The sequence below is a fragment of the Pongo abelii genome, chromosome 11, assembly GCF_028885655.2.
Source record: "Pongo abelii isolate AG06213 chromosome 11, NHGRI_mPonAbe1-v2.0_pri, whole genome shotgun sequence".
NCBI classification, from domain to species: domain Eukaryota; kingdom Metazoa; phylum Chordata; class Mammalia; order Primates; family Hominidae; genus Pongo; species Pongo abelii.
The window spans coordinates 93,476,452-93,496,678 of record NC_071996.2 but is presented as its reverse complement, the minus strand read 5'-3'; the positions used below and the strand labels follow the sequence as shown (position 1 = coordinate 93,496,678).

General features: G+C 40.6%; 1 protein-coding gene across 12 annotated transcripts in view; it reads left to right on the top strand.

Annotated features, from left to right (window-relative positions):
• The first annotated feature begins 11,247 nt into the window (after positions 1-11,247).
• The window catches only part of NEMP2 (nuclear envelope integral membrane protein 2), a 95,446-nt gene continuing 86,466 nt past the window's right edge, over positions 11,248-20,227 (top strand). For 10 of the 12 annotated variants that reach the window (XR_008522635.2, XR_008522632.2, XR_008522630.2 and 7 more), the window contains exon 1: positions 11,248-11,882. Coding sequence is in view for 4 of the 12 variants with exons in the window: in XM_024243414.3 (XP_024099182.2) it covers positions 11,777-11,882 (106 nt within the window). In the remaining 8 variants the exon portion in view is untranslated. The remainder of the gene's footprint in view (positions 11,883-20,227) is intronic. The other 2 variants (XM_054549003.2, XM_009237920.4) reach the window with 2 other exon arrangements.

Genomic DNA, 20,227 nt, shown 5'->3' with positions numbered 1-20,227 from the left:
TCAAATCTCTGATATAAAATGTTGCAGTAAGTACTTGTATATAGCCTACATTCATCTTCCCATACACTTTAAATTAGCTCTAGTTTACTTATAATATCTAATACAATGTAAATCCCAAGCAAATTGTTGTTATACTGTATTGTTTAGGGACTAACAAGGGAAAAAAGTCTGTATGTGTTCAGTATAGATGCAGCCATCTTTTCTTTTTTTTAAAAAAAAATATATTTTCTGTCTGTGGTTGAGTAAGGCCATGGATGCGGAACGCACAGATATGGAGGGGCTGACTGTATATTTGTTGAATTATTTATACATTCCACTTTCCACGGTCTCTTTTGAAATATGACTAATCTAGAAATTGTGATTTTGTTATAGAAACAGTGTAGAACAAATAGATTCTATTATGTCAGTTTTCTTTGTAAAATAAAATACTAGGAGTATCTAGATTATAAATTTCTTTCCCACACTGGGTTGCGTTTTCTTTGACATTCCACTCCTATGACCAGCAATAATGTGCTAGAAAAATAGGGAGTGAAAGATCTGTATAAAAACTCCATAACATACTTGAATGTAGCCAGATACGGAGTACAAAGAGACAGCAAAAATGAAAACAGAGGCTCTGGAGAACTGACTTTAAAAAAGAAAGACAGGGAGAGGGAAAGAGAGAGAGAGAGAGAACATACAAGCAGAACAAAATCTAAGACACTGTTATATTTATCTCTGTTCCCCAACCTCCACCCACCCCTTTTTAAAAATATTTGAGTTCTTTCCAAAAACACATGAAAGAAAATAGATTAAAGAGTTTTCTGCATAGATTGTGACTGCTGGGGATATTCTGAAGTGCATGATCAAGAACTGAAAGCTAGAAGAGACAATCCCGATGTCTTAACTGAATTGAAAGGCTCCTGAATCATACATAAATCTCTTTCATTATCAAAAAACGACTAAGAAAGGCAGTTAAGTAACTTAAACTAAAAGGATATCTGCTGTTTGTAGGTTTCCCTGAAAGAAAATAACCTTTGAAATATAATTCATCTTCTCTCACTGTAAATCATCTTAAAAGAAATTACCCCAGTGGGGGGGAAAAAAGAGAACGCTAGATTGTAGATAATGGCTGATCGAAAAAAATGTTTCCTAATGGTGTGTTAGTTGCAAAGAAAACTTTGGCAGAGGCTCCTTAGGAATCAAGTGAAGTGGAGTGGTGGGATCGGATGCTGTCAAAGAGACAAACTAGAGTCCCAATGCTGCGAAATTTTATTTATAGTATAATCCTAAACTTACTAACTGAAAAATAAATCTTTTTTTTTTTTTTACTTTTTTGTTTTATTTATTTACTTACTTTTGAGACAGGGTCTTGATCTGTTGCCCAGATTGGAATGCAGTGGCATAATCATAGCTCACTGTGACTTGAACTCCTGGCTCAAGTGATCCTCCCACATCAGCCTCCTGAGTAGCTGGGACTACTCAGTGGGTGTGTGTGCCACTACACCCAGCTATTTTTTTTTTTTTTTTTTTTTTTTTTTTTTTGCGGGGGTAGAGACAGTGTCTCACTATGGTGCCTAGGCTGGTCTCGAATTCCTGAGCTCAAGTGATCCTCCTGCCATGGCCTCCCAAAGTGCTGGTATTATAGGCATAAACCACCACACCTGGCTACTTTTTTAAAAAATAACAAATAACTGGTGACCAGTTTCCTGTATCTTAGTTACCTTCAGTGCACTCTTAGATGCACTGTATTTGTTCAACTTTGCTTTTTTCAGACTAACTGATTATACTATTTTTCCCATTAATACTATTTTCCAGCCATGATTCAGTAATCACCAATCACTTTTGAGTATTTTTCTCACCACTAATACAGTATAGTCAAAAGAATATTTGCTTCAGAATCATAAATGTAAATCCCCAAGCTATATATCAGATCTACTGAATAAGAATCTTTAGAGATGGGACTCTCATTCATACCAAAATTTGAGAACCATGACTTAAAAAAATTTCACATCTCTCAACTTACAGGAATTTAACCAATTTTTTTTTACCAAGAGCTTTGGCAATTTATTATAGAGGACATATTACCTTTTTCTTAATAAATTATATTTATTCTAATCCTATACAATATCATTTATTTTTATTGAAATAACCTATTTATTAGTTTTGACATGACTTATTAAAATTACTGAACTAGTATATGGCAAGTCAATTTCAAAATATTTTCTAAATGAAATATGCTAAGAAAAACGTGATACAACAAATCAACTTCTATTTTTATTCTTTTATGGAGAAGTCTCAGATACTCTGTCTTTTAATGAGTAAAATTCTAAAACTGGGGATTTTTGAAAGAAAGAAATGATGACACATAGCCTCTGTAATCTTTATGGCATTGGCTGGTATTACTGCAGTAACAGACTAAATTTTTCTTTATCAAAGAACCTAAAGTAGTAGAACTTTGCCTATTTTCTTTTAACTTAATTAAATGTTCTACCTAAAAGCTAAGTGAAAGCTCCTAAATAATTTCTCACCTGAGCTGAATTTTACTTCTGATTCATAGTGACTGATTATAGCCCATGACAGTTACTGAAAATTAATTAGTTATAAAGAGCAAGAACCATAGAAATAAAAAGGCAGAGGCTGAAAATTGAATTGTCATCTTGTTCATATCACATGGAAACAGTCTAATGGAATTAAAGAATTTATGAGACTTCTGGTTCCAAAATGGTGGGTTACAAGCAAGCTGGCTTCACTTTTTTGCTACAGAAACCCAAAAACAAATATACAGCCCTTAAGATTATCACCAGCAAAATTCCTGAACTCCAATAGGAGGATGAGACAGTTCCTAAAGCCACAGAGAAGTGAAAAAATTACAAGCAGGTGGTAAGAGAAGTGAACTTACATATTTACAATGCACCTCTCCTCAATCTGCCTGTCACCAAGTGTGTGGTATTTCAGACACTGCTGATGCTTCCCAAGGGTTGAGGCAGGAACAGGACTCCTGCCAGGGAACCCAAGATGGTGAGAAAGCTGATTGTCCACCTTAATCTCGCTTTTCCAGTATAAAAACTGTGAACCAGGGAGAAATGTCCTTGAGAACAGCCAGAGACAGGGGCAAAATGAGAGGACAACCATCCCAGCTAAAAACTCTGCTCAGTGACTTGGCCAAAAGAGATATCAGATGAGAGTGACTGTTCATCAGCACTGTGCTGTAGGAGGCTTGTTCCACAGGTCCCCTGGGCACAAACTCCTAGCCAGCCTTTTCACAGTAGCAAGCTACCCACTTTGGGACCTCCCTCATTTGGGACAGGTGGCACTCTGGTTATTTACTAGTGCCAGGCAAACTGGGCTTAAGGCACCATCCAGGGCTGAAAAGAAGATAGCAGCCTAGTCGGGGGCGGAGGGAAGACTATCAATAAATAAATTACAAAGTATCTGAGCAAACATGTACAGTAAAAACCCAAACAAGCCAGATACAGAAGACTGGAATAAGTAATTAATTCTTCAATACAAAGATATAGATATAGATTCACAAGAAACTATAGTAAACAGGGAACCATGATCTCTCCAGACACACAAAGCAAAGAACCAGTGACTAAACCTACAAAAACAGTGCTATGTGAACTTTCTGACCGAGAATTCAAAATAGCAGATTTAGGGAAACTTAGTGATCTCTAAGATAACACAGAATAGCAATTCAGAAATTTATCAGAGAAATTTAACAGAGATTAAAATAATTTTAAAAATCAAATAGAAATCTTAGAACTGAGAAACACATTTGCTAAACTGAAAAATTCATTAGTGGTTCTCAATAGCAGAATGGATTCAGCAGAGGAAAGAATCAGTGAGCCTGAAGACAGGCTATTTAAAAAGACACAGCCAGAAGAAAAAAAAATTAAAAAAACAATGAAAAGGAAGATCACCTACAAGATATAGAAAGTTACCTCAAAAATCAAATCGCAGGGCCGGGCACAGTGGCTCACACCTGTAATCCCAGCACTTTGGGAGGCCAAGGCGGGCAGATCACTTGAGGTCGGGAGTTCAAGACTAGCTGGGCCAACATGGCGAAATTTTGTCTCTACCAAAAATACAAAACTCAGCTGGGTGTGGTGGTGCACTCCTGTAGTCCCAGCTACTAGGGAGGCTGAGGCAAAAGAATCACTTGAACCCGGGAGGCAGAGGTTGCAGTGAGCCAAGATTGCACCACTGCACTCAAGCCTGGGCAACAGAGCAAGACTCCACCTCAAAAACACAAAACAAATCTAAGAATTACACGTGTTCAAGAGGGAGATGGGCAAGAGCAAGAGGTAGAAAGCTTATTCAGAGAAATAATAACAGAAAAATTTCCAAAACAGAAAGAGATAAATATCCAGGTACAGGAAGGTCAGAGAACACCAAACAGATTTGACCTTAGTAAGACTACCCCAAGGCATATAATAATCAAACTCTCAAAGGGCAAAGACAAAAAGAGGATCCCAAAAGCAGCAAAAAGAAACAAATAACATACGAAGGAGCTCCAATTTTTCTGGCAACAGACTTCTCAACAAAAACCATACAGGCCAGGAGGAAATGGGACATTTTCAAAGTCCTGTTAGAAAAAGAAAAAAAAAAAACTGCTATCCAAGAATACTGTATTCTGCAAAGCTATCTTTAAAATATAAAGAAGAGATAAAATCCTTCCCAGAAAAATGTTCACAGAATTCAGCACCAGCCCCATCTTACAAGAAATGCTAAAGGGAGTTCTTCAATCTGAGAGGTAAAAACACTAAGTTGCAATTAGAAAATATTTGAAAGTTTAAAACCCAGTGGTAAAATTAAGTATGTGGGCAAACCCGGAATACTCTAATACTTTAACTGTGGTGTGCAATCTACTAACAGCTTTAATATGAAGCCCAAAAGACATATCTATGAAAAACAATAATAGTTACATCAACCTGTTAAAATTAAACAACTTGCTTCCAAATGACCAATTAAGAAATTAAGAAATGAAGAAATTAATGAAAGAAGACATTAAGAAAGAAATGTAAGAATTTCTTGAAACAAATGAAAGTATAAATACAACATACCAAAATCTATAGGATACAGCAATAACAGTAGTAAGAGGGAAGTTTATAGCAATAAACACCTATATCAAAAAGTAGAAAGACTTCAAATAAACAACCTAACAATGCCCCTGAAGGAACTAGAAAAACAAGAACAAACCAAACCAAACTCCAAATTAGTAGAAGAAAAGAAGTAGTAAATATCAGAGCAGAACTAAATAAAATGGAGACCAAATATATACATATTATATAATGAAATTGTTTTTTTGAAAAGATAAAATCGACAAACTTTTTAGTCAGACAAATTCAGAAAAGAGAGAAGACCCAAATAAATAAAATCAGAAATGAAAAGGAGACATAACAACTGAGACCACAGAAATACACGGAATCATTAGAGACTATTGTGAACGAGTATTCACCAACAAATCAGAAAACCTAGAAGAAATGGAAAAATTCCTAGACACATAAAACATGCCAAGATTGAAGAAATTAAAAACCTCACCAAACCAATGATGAATAATGAGAGTGAAGCCATTATAAAAAATCTCCCATCAAAGAAAAGCCCAGGATCTAATGGATTCACTGCTGAATTCTACCAAACATTTAAAGAATAACATACCAATTCTACTCCAACTCTTTTTAAAAATTGAGGAGGGAATACTTCCAAACTCATTCTAAGAGGCCACCATTACCTTGACACCAAAACCAGATAAAGACCCACACAACAAAAAAGAAAACTACAGGCCAATATCCCTAATAAACCTCAAACCCAAAAATGCTCAACAAAATACTATCAAACTGAATTCAACAACATATAAAGATCATGCATGCTGGGTATGTATGCTGGCTCACGCCTGTAATCCCAGCATGTTGGGAGGCCAAGGCAGGAGGATTGCTTGAGCACAGGAGTTTAAGACCAGCCTGGGTAACATAGTGAGACCCTATCTCTACTAAACATAAAATAAAATATATTATCTGGGCTTGGTGGCATGTGCCTGTAGTCCCAGCTACTCAGGAGGCTGAGGCAGGAGGATCATTTGAGCCCGGGGGGTTGAGGCTGCAGTGACCCATGATCGTGCCACTGTACTCCAGTATGGGTGATAAAGTGAGGTTCTGCCTCAAAAAAAAAAAAATCATTCACTATGATCAAGTGGAATTAATCCCAGGGATGCAAGGATGGTTCAACATATGCAAATCAATGAATGTGATACATCACATTAACAGAACCCAGAACAAAAACCATATGATCATTCCAATACATGCTGGAAAAACATTCAATAAAATATTCATCCCTTTATGATAAAAACCTTCAACGAACTGAGTATAGAAAAAACATCTCAAAATAATAAGGGCCATAGATGAGAAACCCATAGTTAACATTATACTGAATAAGGAAAAACTGAAACCCTTTCCTCTAAGATCTGGAACAAGACAAGGATGCCCACTTTCACTACTTTTAGTCAACATAATACTGGAAGTCCTAGCAAGAGCAATTAGGCAAGAGAAAGAAATAAAGGGCTTCCGAATTGGAAAGGAAGAAGTCAAATTAGCCTTATTTGCAGATAACATGATCTTTTACTTAGAAAAACCTAAAGATTCCACAAAAAAACCAGTTAGAAGTAGTAAATGAATTCAGTAAAGTTGTAGGATACAAAATCAACATACAAAAATCAGTTGTGTTTATATATGCTAAAAGCAAACAATCTGAAAAAGAAATCAAGAAACCAATCCCATTTATAAGAGCTACAAAGAGTATAAAATACCTAGGAATCAGTTTAACCAATGAAGTGAAAAATCTATGTAAGTAAACTATAAAACACTGATGAAAGAAATTTAAGATTTCATGGATTGGAATAATTAATATTATTAAAATGTCCATACTGCCCAAAGTGATCTACAGATTCAATACAACCCCTATCAAAATACCAATGACATTCTTTACAGAAATTTTAAAAACCCCTAAAATTTGTATGAAGCCATTCAAGATTCAAAATAGCCAGAGCAATCCTGAGCAAAAAGAACAAAGCTGGAGACATCATATTACTTGATTTCAAAATATATTACAAAGCTATAGTAACCAAAACAGAAGGGTACTGGCATAACAAGAGACACATAGACCAATGGCACAGAATACAGAACCCAGAAATAAATCCACATGTTTAGAGCCAACTCATTTTCAACAAAAGTACCAAGGACATACAATGGGGAGAGGAGAGTCTCTTCAATAAAATGTGCTGGGAAAAATGGATAACCATATGCAGAAGGATGAAGCTAACCTCTATATCTTACCATATATAAACATCAACTCAAGATGAATTAAAGGCTTAAATCTAAGACCTGAAACTATGAAACTACTAGAAGAAAACGTTTCAGGACATTGATTTGGGCAAAGATTTTTTGGTAAGACCACAAAAGTACAGGCAACCAAAGAAAAAATAGGCAAACAGAATTACATCAAGCTAACAAGCTTCTACATAGCAAAGGAAACACTCAACAAATGGAAGAGACAACCCATAGAATGAGAGAAAATATTTGCAAACTACTTGTCTGACACGGGATTAATAACCAGAATATACCAGGAGCTCAAACAATTGAATAGCAAAAAAACCCAAATAATCCAATTTTAAAATGAGCAAAAGATCTGAATAGACATTTCTCAAAAGAAGACATACACATAGCTAACAGGTAGATGAAAAAATGTTCAACATCCAAAATCATCAGGAAAATACAAATCAAAATCACAATGAGGTATCTCACTTCAGTTAATTTTTTTTTAACCAAAAAGACAGGGAATAACATATGCTGGTAAGAATGTGGAGAAAGGGGAACACTTGTGCACTGTTGGTGGAAATGGAAATTAGCACAGCCTCTATGGGAACTATATGGAAGTTTCTCAAAACTAGACCTACCATATGATCCAGAAATTCCACTACTGGGTATATATCCAAAAGAAAGGAAATTAGTATATCAAAGAGATATTTGTATTCTCATGTTTATTGAAGCACTATTCACAATAGACAAAACATGGAATCAACCCAAGTGTCCATCAATGAGATGAATGGATTAAAAAATGTGGTATATATACACAATGGAATATTATTCAGCCATAAAAAAATGAAATCCTATCATTTGCAGCAACATGGATGGAACTGGAAGTCACTATGTTAAGTGAAATAAGCCAAGCACAGAAAAACAAATAACATGTTCTCATTTATATGTGGGAGCTTAAAAAAAAAAAGTGGATCTCATGAAGATAAAAAGTAGATTGGTGGTTACCAGAGGTAAGGGGAAGGTGGGAGAGGATGAAGAGAGATTCCCTTTTTTTCCCTTTCTGTTTTAGTTTGGAATGCTAGGTGGATTAGTCACTTTAGACCATCGTGAGACAGGTTAGCTTTACCCTACTGTTGATGTGTTGTTGCCATGGTAATCCTGCTCAGTATAAAAGGAACCACAGTTTCAGACATTTGTTGTATGTGCTTGGCTGAGGAGCCAATGGGGTGAAGTGCCCTAGGTGCAGCCCATGATACTATTTTTCCCTCCTAGGCCTCTGAGCCTGTGATGGGAGGGGCTGCCAAGCAGGTCTCCGACATGCCCTGGAGACATTTTCCCCATTGTTTTGTTGATTAACATTCAGCTCCTGGTGACTTCCGCAAATTTCTGCAGCTGCGTTGAATTTCTCTTCAGAAAATGGGTTTTTCTTTTCTATTGCATCATCAGGCTGCAAATTTTCCAAACTTTTATGCTCTGCTTCCTCTTAAATGCTTTGCTGCTTAGAAATTTCTTCCACCAGATACCCTAAATCATCTCTCTCAAGTTCAAAGTTCCACAGATCTCATAATTTATAAAGGAAAGAGGTTTAATTGACTTACAGTTCTGCATGGCTGCGGAGGCCTCAGGAAACTTAGAATCATGGTGGAAGGGGAAGCAAACATGTCCTTCTTCACAAGGTGGCAGGAGAGAAGTGCTGAGCGAAGGGGAAAAGCCCCTTATAAAACCATCAGATTTCATGAGAACTCACTCACTAGCATGAGAATAACAACCCCCATGATTCAGTTACCTCCCACTGGGTCCCTCACACAATGTGTGGGGATTATGGGAACTACAATTCAAATGAGATTTGGGTGGGGACACAGCCAAACCATATCGACCTATATTCAAATTCACTGGTTCTTTCCTCAGCTATGTCGTCTGCTGATAAGCCCATTGAAAGAATTCCTCATTTCTGATAAGGTGCTTTTAATTTCTAGTCTTTCCATTTCACTTTTTAAGTAATTTTCCTCTTTCTGCTGAGATTTTCTCTATATATTCATGCATGTTGTTCACCTTTTCCACTAGCTTTTTAAGCATATTAATTCTAGCCCAATATATGGGTCATTTCTGAATCTGGTTCTGTTTTACCTCTTGATTTTTTCTCCTGCTTTTTTGGGTGTCTTTTAATTTTTGATCAAATGATGGATATCACATGTAGAATAATAACGACTGAGGTAAATAGTATTAATGTCCAGAAATAAACATGCCTCTTCTGTCTGGTCAATAATGTGGGCAGTTGAGTCAATCTAGTCAGGAGTTGTGCTGAATTTGGGTTTTATTGTTGTTATCTTTGCCTTTACTCTGTACCACAGGCTTCATTCAGATTCCTCTAGCAGGGGGTTACTATTGCATTGTTTTAGTGTGGAACCCAGAGTGCTGGGGAGTTTTTCTCAGTGTCCCTCACTCAGCTTTTAGCAGTGTTTGCATGCCTGTGTTACAGAGAGGTCTCTCCCCACACTCTTTTTCCTCCTCACTAGTTGACTGGTGTTGTCACTGGTGCTTGGCTTGTGGTGGGGAAAAGGGGTTTTTCACACTCCTGGTCCTGCCTTGGTTTTAGGCAGGCCCTGTGCACCTGAACCTTAAATGTGGGGCTTTCCCAGTAGTCCTGACACTTTCCCATTGCAGCCAAATCCTTCCTCTGTGGTGAGTCTTGAGTGAGAGAGGGTTTCCCAGCAGTAGCCAACTTCTATTTTCTATCGGTTCAGGACACAGAGCCCTAGTGTTTCCTGCTCCTGCTGCTCCCCAAAGGGCAGAAGGTTTGTGCTTCTATCTCTTCTCCAGAAGCATGGGGTCTTTGCCAGGATCCTGTTGGTGGTAATGCTTCCTGCCCTTCCCCCAGTGGATAAGGTTTTCATACAGAAGAAAAGTTTGGAGAGGTTAAGTGGAATTTCATGATTGTCCCCCAGTGACAGAACTATCACCTCCTAACATTCTTGTTATCTCTGGAAAAATATTTATTGCTTATAGAGAGAAATGTAGTGTTTCATTGTAGCTTATTTACAGATATTTACTAAGGATCTGTGATATAAATAGCACTCTAAATGTTTAGTACATTGCTGCCTGCCCTTTTGTTTCTCCACCAGATATATCTGCAGGAAAATACATTCATCATTCAACAATCCACCTGTTTATTTTAGCTACTTTCCATAGTGCCATCCAAAATTAAACTAAATCAAAATGAATGTGGTTAGGTACAAAAGCTGTCCTGCAAGAACCAAGTGCACACCTCACCTGGGAATACAGGAAAGAATTGGATCAGGGCTCTGCTGTTTCTCTGAAGACAGGCTTCACTCAAGTAATGATGGTTTATTTTTAAAAACCATCCCTTTGAAGAGTCCCTTACAAGGAAATTTCTTAACTTTTTAAAAGCCATACATGGTGTACACATGGTGCCAAGTGCTTAAGGGCAGTTGGTTAAACCTTCCTTTGAGGGCAAGGAAAGCCTAGTACATCCTACTCAGACTTTTAGGAAAAATGAGGCTTATCTATTTTTAACAGGATAATTTCTGTTACTTTGGGTTCTCCAAGATATCTCACCAAAAGACCAGAATTAGAGAAGACTGTCCTAGTTAAGTATGGAATATTGAGTCAAATTAATGGGTCCCACGGCCTGTGGAGGGAATGTTCTTTAAAATATATATATATCTCCTAATTATCAGTATTAAGATCATTCGAGTTATATGTTAATTTAAAAATATATCTATTACATTAAGAAACTTTTTTTTTAACATAAGGTAATTTTAAGAGAACCCTGTCATATTGGTGAAAGAACATTTTACAAGGCCCTCTGCACTCTGAAATGTGGTGTCCGAGATTAGACATACAAGTCAGTGTTATTTAAGCGGCCAAATTTCCAATTTGTTATTGCTTGTTACCAAATGAAAGTAAAAAGGAAAACAGAAAGGTAAAATAAAGAAACTGGCTTTTATGTATTTTATTCACAAAAAGGGCGTTTGCCGAAGGACCTTCCCATTCACGGGCTGTCACTCACAGGTGCTCGGAGAATTCAGCCTCCAAATCCCGCAGGTCACAGGTCAGCCAAGTTTTAAGAAACAATCCGGGTTAGCGACTCTTCCTCTCTGCAACTCCCACCCCTGCGCCGGGGGCAGCGGGACTCTGCCGGGCGGTCCCCAGGGGAAGATGAGGCCCCTGGACGCCCCGCGTGCGCTGGAGGCCCGGAGGCCAAGGCCGAGGCCGGGAGCATGCCAGCGGGCTCACGCCACCGAAAGCCTCCGGCCTGGGCCAGCCGTGCCCCGAGGCCGCGGGCGGAAGCTGGAGCAACAGGCCCAACTCTCCCTCCGCCCCGGGGAGGCGGGGTCTCCGCCTTTCCCGCGTTCGGGCCTCACCGCCCCCTCCGCCTGCTCCGAGCCCCCGCGCCACTTCCGCTCCTCGCGGCGGAGCCAGTCCCCTAGGGCACGGGTCACACGGAGCTGACCCCTAACGAAATGTGGCCGCGCCAGGGGCGGTGGTGGCTGCTGCTCTGGCTGCCGCCCCTGGCCACACTGCCCGTGCGCGGGGAGGCGGCGGCGGCGGCGGCGGCGGCGTTGTCAGGTAACCCGCGCCCGGCGGCGGCGGCGGCGGTGGCGGCGGCGGCGCGCGCGTGCGTGCTCGCTCCCCGGCTTCGCGTCTGCCCCGAGGGCGCGCTCTTTGGCCCGGGCTGCACCGCGAGGCCGAGCCGGGCGGGCGCTCCCTTTTCTCGCTTTGGGGTCTCCCGGGCAGGGCCCGCCCGTCCTTCCTGTCTTCTTGGGCTTCCTTAGTCTCTCTCCTGGCAGTTGGACATTTTGTCATTTTAGAACTAGAAGCAACCGCGCGATCCAGTCGCCCAATTCCCTCGTTTTACAAAAGCAACCGAAACTCAGAGAGGTTTTGATTTGCCCAGGGTCACACAGCTTGTCACTGGCACAGCTGACCCTAGTCTCCAGACTTTCAGCACACGGCCTTTTGTACAGTACATCAATGCGTGTTGAAATCCTTGTTATTTCACTATCTCGCATTCCTTTGGTCTCAAGACTAGAGAAGGTAACAGCTTCAGCTTCAGAATCGGAGCGAAAATTCTCCTGCCCCTGACTGGCTGTTGTGACCTTGAGCGAGTAAACATAACGGTCCCACGTGAGCGGCAGGTAATGAGGCCTCACAAGGTTCTTGTGGTGTTCGTGTGCACAATGTCTGGCACACAGGAAGCAAGAACTGGTAGCGGCTGCTAGCTTTAGGGGCTCGCCACGGAGTGGGCTTAAGATGCTGGCACACTGGAGAAGGATCTGGGAAGGACACCTGGGGAAGTCAGAAACCTAGAGTTCCAACTCCAGACCTGCCGCTAACTTACCATGAGCTTCACATTTCTGTTTCTTTTTTTTTCCCTCATAAAATCTTTTAAAAGATTTCCTGGGTGCACTGTCTACCAACTTCCCTTCCTTGCTTTGGCTACCCTGGTTTCAAGGGAGGCTGCCAAGTGTATTCTTTTAGCTGGGCATGGCCTTCCCTCCAGTTATACCGCGGTTTTTTATTTAAGGATGAATGAGAGACTGGATGTTGATGAGGTCATTATCAGATTCTGCCACAGCTCCCAACTGAGGGAATGTTGCAGTGAGTTATATGTTGGGGAAGTGTTGGATTCCAGTTTTCATTGAACAGAAATTTTTTGAGTGTTCAATATGTGCTAGGCAGTGTTATAAGTGCTTTAACTGCAGTATCTATCATATTTAATACCCATAGAAGCCCTATGCGGGAAAGCACCATTTTATACCCATTTTACAGATGAGAAAACAAAGGCTTGGTAGTAAGAAATACAACAATTTTATGCTGGTGAAAAAATAAAACACAAATCTGTCTAAGCAGGAAGGTTTCTGGGCATGGCAACAGTGAGAAAATTAGAAGCAGCCTTAGACCAGCACCCAGCACCGTGGGTTCTAGACCACTCATTACCTTCAGCCACAACTTGTGGTATAACCTTGGTCCAGGCACAGAGTCTTTATGGACCGTAGTTTTCTCTTGAGTAAAATGAAGATGTTTTTACTGAAGAGTTTCTAATATTTTCCTCACCTCAGTGAACCTGGTGTTTTTAAAGTTTTTATGTTACCGCATTTAGTATAATAGTAACAGCCTGCTTCTCTGCTTTGTTAATCAAAGACACACATAAATACTTACTGGAGCTTCTGTTCTGCCTGAGACATGCAGGATGCCCACTGACTTGATAAAACTAGTCCACAGCTAAGAAGAATGGCAACTTTTGTAGCCTTAGAGGGATGCCTGCCATTCCAGTGGGCTTTCCAATACGGACTGTGAAGCGCCCAGCATCTGGTAGTGTGCCAGTGACACTGTGTTGGCAGCCCTGGATTAGACTAGGCTTGAGAACCATTGCTGCTCTTTAGAAGTCTATGGTTTCATGAGGACCCTGAGAGGAAACAGCTGGTACTTCCTTTAAGCGAGGGGCTTGGATTAGTGATACTTAAGGTGCCTTCCTGTTCTAAAATTTTGTCTTGAATAACACACACTTCAATGGAATGGAGAATATTCAGACCAACCCCAGCTTTCTGTCACTCTATTTGGAGGAAAGTCAGAGACAGTTGACACAGGAGGAGCAGGTAGTTGTCTGACTGAGAGGAGAAACTTCAAGAGTTTCCCATAATTTTCACCTAGTTATTGAGGTCCCTAGAAACCATGTGTTGTCCTGAGGTGAAGTTCAGGCCCTGTCAGTGGCTTTCCAGGCTTAAACAATGATAACAGTCCATTTGACACCACAGCTTTCAGATTCATCTGTGAAGATTTGGTCTTGAAGTTAAAGACCTGAGTGTGCATTAGTATATACTAATTCCAGTTTCATTCTCATATTCTTGGAGAAATAAAAAGATGAATATTCAGGTTAAAAAAAACTTGAGGTTAAGAGAATAGTTACCTTTATCACTTTGGTGCCTCATGTTAACGCCTTTGAAAATGTGTATTTACAAAAAACAAATAGTAAGAAAAATCCTGAGTCCATTTGACTTCTCACAAGTTAAGACTTGTTGGTTTTTTGCTTTTCGTGTTTCCTACTCTTCTCCCTCCCCTTCCTTGTCCCCAAAGAAAAACAGTTATAGGGAAAATGGGGAAATTTGTCATATAATTTAATAAGTGTTTATATTATGATTCCATTCTAGTTTCATCTGAAGATATTTTTTTTCCCCCATATGAGGGCCATGTCAGTTTTCAGGAGGAACATTGGTGAGATATTTTTGTGTTGGGAGTTAGGTTCTGCTAAGATTTGAGGTGTTTGTGCTTTTTATTTTTAGCATATTCTGTAAGTAGGTTTAAGTACTACCTGCTCTTTTCTGATGTTTTGACTGAGTTTTTTTTTTCTGTATATATGACTCAACTCTTTAACTTAAACATATACTTACATTTAGGAAAACTAATAAATGACAAAAGTACTACAAAGGAGATAATTGAGCTTATAATTAAAGTAAGTGATATGTAGCTGTCCTTTTTTTATACTAGATATGTAATTCTAAAATTAGATTAATTGAATATTTATAAATTGAGTAGTATTTAAAATGAACTAAGGAATCTATCTCATTGGTTAAGTGAACCCTGACTTTGTGAATCCTTTGGTAATGTAAATAATTAATGCCTCCTGTAGCGTCTTAGCAGTTTGGGCACAACTATCCAGAAATATACTGTTCTCTAGAAGTCAGGTTAATTGAAAGGATCAAAGAGCCTGCTGAGGATTGCAAGAAGTTAAGGAAAATGATGCCCTTCCAGGCTTAGAAACCTGTCTTTCCATAGTAAGGATGGCATTCAGGGTTGATCCCACAGATACTCCTCAGTCCTTGAGAGTTGAGGCAAACCTGGGATAGCCTACAATTCCAGATCTTTCTCCCGATCTGATTCAGGCTTGAGGAAGTGATTACCTAGGTTATGGAGCACCTTCCAGGGTACGGACATATTAAATACCTCAGCCTCAAGTAGAAGCAGTAGCTTTCCCTAGGCAGGTATTGTTCCCTTTTGACCAAATGAATGATTATTGTTAGATTTTTTAAAATTCCTAGAAATTCTGTTTCATTTCCTGGATTGCATTGTAAAGGGATTGTTGTTTTTGTTCTAATTTTTAAGTGTTTATTTATTTTTGAGACTGAATTATGATACTGGCCAATTTTTTATTTTTGGTAAAGACAGGGTTTCATCATGTTGCCCAGGCTGGTCTCAAATTCCTGGCCTTAAGTGATCTACCTGCCTTGGCCTCCGAAAGTGCTGGGATTACAGGCATGAGCCTCAGCACCCGGCCTGTTGTTGTTTTGATACGTTTGAGTTTGCCTACATCTGCTACCAGGAGGTTCTGTCCTAGTAGAATTAACCAGCAATAACTGGGGCCTCATGAATAAATGAAACCCGCAGACGTGCAGGCAGCTTCATAGCCTTCAGTGTCAGGGCGTAATCAGCCATAGAGTTCAAATAAGCAGTCAAACTGGCTGTTTCCTATTTCCATTGGACATGATTGAAACTGAGCAGTGAAATGGCTCTAGAAGAAGATTGCTAAAGGGAGGAGAGACCTAAGAAAGATACAGCCTTTATAATCAATCTAAGATTGGAAGATCTGTTCTCTCTAGGAAGGCAGTGGGCCAGCTGTGATAACAGTCTTGTGACAATCACTGTCTTTTGCCTAGTCCGAATAGCCCATGGCTTAATGAACTGACTTGAAGCTAGGCTTGTGGCTTCTTATGGCTGAATTTCTGGTCCCTTAGATATTTAGGAATTCCTGTGTGAGTTGTTTGAGACTCATTCACCTCGGAAGAGAGGTGATAAGAAAGAAGGGCAGCCAAAGGACACCATGAAGCACTGACGCTTTGTGGAATCTCATGGATTGTGTAAATTCCACATCAGCTTCACCTTAAAAGCCAGAGGCCACTCTGGAGAATTCGAGGGAAAACACTGTTTGCAACATGCTTTTACTAGCGTGTCTATAGGTATGAACAGTCAGGACAACTTCCTTCCTTCTATGCTGTCCTTAATCTGGTTGAAGACTGAGGGGAAATGCAGAACAAGTTCTTTTCCTCTAACTGGCAGATCCCTTACACAGAATACACTGATGTATCATATATGAGTCAAACAAAAGAAGCATAATGCCACCTGTTCTTTCTGACCTCCTCTATCCAGTGAGGGGCAAGAAGATGGTCCCCAGCCGAGAGGATGTTAAGGGTTACAGTACTCAACCCTCTAGCTATGGATGTATTGGCCATGGGGCAGGGCAAGGGGGACGTGCAGCCTGTGGCTTCCAGACTGGCCCTCATGCTTTGTCAGTTCTGTTAATGGGATGGCAGTGGCACAGGCTGGCAAGGGCATCCTACTACGTCAGGTGGTCTCAAGGGAGGGCCAGAGTGCACCTTCTTTTATGATGCTGACTATTCCTGGCCAGGCTCTTACAAAGATTGGCTGGACTTCCATCGGTAGGCCACACAGGCCCAAATAACCCACTAGTCCTCTCGAACCACAAGCTACACACAAAAGATAAATATTTAAGTTCTGGGGGTTACAGTAATAAACATGCAATGTCCCTGACTTCATGGAGAGACAGAGTATAAGCTAATAAATATATATGTAATATGAAGAAAGAATAAAGCAGGTGGAAGTGGTTGGGGTGTGTTTGTTTAGATAGTGGGGTCAAAGAAGGCCTTTCTGAGAAGGGAGTATTTGATAGAGTACATCAGTGATTGGAAGGGATGAGCTCTGCCAAGATCTGGGAGAAGAAGCTTGCAGACTGAGAAAACTTTATGTGGGGGCTGGCTGGCTGGCATCTTGAAGACAGGAGGGCCAGGTGTGGCTGGAGCAGTGGGCTGGGAGGGAAGGTGGAGGAGGGAAGGTCATAGAGGCACTCAGGTCCCTGGAAGGGAGGGGGATTTTATTAATGGTGTAAAGGGAAGCCATTGGAGGGTTTTAAGCAGGTGAATGATGGGTTCCCATTCATGTTTTTGTTTGTTTGTTTTTGTTTTTGTTTTTGCTTTTTTTTTTTGAGACAGAGTCTCACTCTGTCGCCCAGGCTGGAGTGCAGTGATGTGATCTCAGCTCACTGCAACCTCGCCTCCCAGGTTCAAGCGAAATTACAGGCATGAGCCATTGTACCCGGGCCTGATTCATGTTTTTAAAAAGATCTATTTGCTAATTGAAGAGTAGGTTGTAGGGGAAAACGTGGTGGTTGGGGGGGCAATTCTGGAAGCAGGGAGACCAGCTAGATAGAAGGCTGTTACAATCATCCTAGTGCAAGAGGAAGGCTTGGGTAAGAGAGAAGCATTTATTCCTATGTTGAAACTGCAGTATAGACTATACTTAAATTGCATCATCTTGCTCTTAAGAGCTCCAGGTTTGGAATGATTTAGGAGACAGTCTTAGCATCAAGTGGAAAGAACCTTATTTGAAGAGAGCATTTGATTGCAAAACTCAGGCCCCACCAAAAGGCTGTTTCCTCAGACCATTAACAAAAGGGAACTGTTCTATGGGAGTTGATTTAGCCCTTGAAGTAGCAGCACTCACTAGAAGAATTGCAGTGAGGGGCCTTTGGAGGCACCTACAAGAAAAGCCCCTCTAGCATTGAGCACATGGGTGGTGAAGAAAGACCTGTCTGGAAGTAAACATTCTTATCATAGTTTGGGCTGCTGGGTCTGTGTACCTGAGACTTCATGCTCTTCATCTGCCCTGCTGGAATGCACTCCCTTTCCAACAATGGGTAGGAATCACTTTTGCTTGAGGACTCCCAGTATAAAGTTATTAACTCTAGCCATGCTTAGAGACCCCCCCAGGAGGCTGTGCAAAGGCAGAACATGGCAAGGTGAATCCAGAGACCTGATCCCCACACCTCTGCTGCTTACTAACTGAGAGCATTTAATGTGTTCTCATGTCTTCTCATTGCAGTTGCTCAGGATCTTCCAGGTTATATACTACATTCCTTGACATTCATCTTTTCTATAGGTAGCTGCCAGCCCTTTGATATCCCTGGGACTGCACTTCCCCCTATGCTGCCCTTGGCCAGAAGTCATTTGCATCTCAGATATATCCAAAAATGTGCCTCAGCATTGGTTGCTTTGTGTGTTCATAGCCTTGGTTGTGAATTCTTCTTTTGGTTCTCGTGCATGGACACACCATGCAGAAGCAGGTTTTTCATTTTTAGTGTCCTGTAATTTAACAGAGAGCCTGTAGAACAGCGGTCTTCAACCTTTTAGCAACAGGGACTGGTTTCATGGAAGACAGTTTTTCCACAGGATAGGAATGGGGTTGGGGGTGGTTTTGGGATGAAACTGTTCCACCTTAGATCATCAGGCATTAGTTAGATTATCATAACAAGCATGCAACCTAGATCCCTAGGTTGCTCAGTTCACAGTAGGGCTCACGCTCCTACGATAATCTAATGCCACTGCTGATCTGACAGGAGGTGGAGCTCAGGTGGTAATGATCACTCGCCTCGCGCACCGCTCACCTGCTGCAGCCCTGTTCCTAACAGACCATGGACTGGTATTGGTCCTTGGCCCCAGGGTTGGGGACCTTTGCTCTAGAGGTTCCTTCTTGTGGTTTTTCCTGGCTTTTCACCTGGATTCTTGTATTTGCATCTTGGACTCTCAAACTCTGCAAATTTCTTGGTATATTTAGAAACATATGCATTTTGTCATAATGTGAAGAGTAAAGATGACTAATTTGACTGTCACAGTTGAATACATTGGGTCCTTGTGTAATTTTGCTGCTTCATGTGGCCACCGGAGAACCCTCCCTTTTATGGAGTTGTGTTTTGGGAGATGGCGAGCATTCCCAGGATCCTTTCCCTAAGTCTATCTTCACTTTTCTCCAACTTAATGCTAAGGATATTTCAGGCCAGGACCAGGGACTTGTGTGAGCATATTCAGTATTATTCCCTACATGGATGTGATTGTTTACTAGTAGTTACTGGTTACTCAGTCCTTCCCCAACTTTGGTGTAGCAAGTTGTTCTAGCTTCATTTCAGGTTTTTCAGGAGGAACAACTGACCACACTTCCCTTAAAGGAGTCAGGGGTTGGACGTAAAGCCCATTTCTTTGTGTACCCGTAAGTGTTCCTTGTTCCTGTTTCCTAAAGAACAGATGTGGAGGTGACACTCTATCTTGAGTCCAGAAGAACTTACGACTTTCATTCCACTTCATTTCAAATCCAAATACAGCAACGACCACAGAAGAAAATGAACATCATTACTTTCTAGTTTTCTTGTGGCATTTTACATTAACCCTCTGTAACACAGAGGGTTAATATATATCTCTCTTTCTCTCAGTTATGTTGAGTTGTATTATATATTATATATAACATACATATATATTTAGGTATCTACATCTGTCTCCAGCCAAATTTCTCCTTGCTGGAGATGTGAAGATTTGTCCATCTTCACAGAATCCCACCAATGAAAACTCAGTATATCCAAAATTGAACTCACCCCCACTTCCCTGTACAAACTTGCTTTTTTTCTAGTATTTCTTATCTGAGTAAAGGGCCTCACTGTCTCTCCGCTTACCAGAAACCTTTACATCATCTTCTTGTTTTCCTTGATAAAATGAATCTATAAAGCCTGTTGATTTAGTTTCCTAATCTGTTATTTCTCCTGCCTCTCTTAGTCCATTTCTTGTTTAGATTGCTTCAGTGGCCTCCTTAGTGATTCTTCTGCTTTCAGTTTTGTTCTTTAATATTGCACACTACTTACAGAATATTCTTTCTAAAATACAAATGTGTTTCTGTCACTTCCTTATTGAGCTGGTATTCCCTGTTTGTTGCTGTAGATCTATTCTCAGCCCTTCTCTTCCCCGCTTAGTGCCTAGAAGCTAACCTCTATGGGCTGCATTATATGGGCTTCATTGCCCTCTGTCTTCCTGTTGGGTTTGGCTGATTCAAGGCACTGAGGGGACAGCAGGAGAGACAGG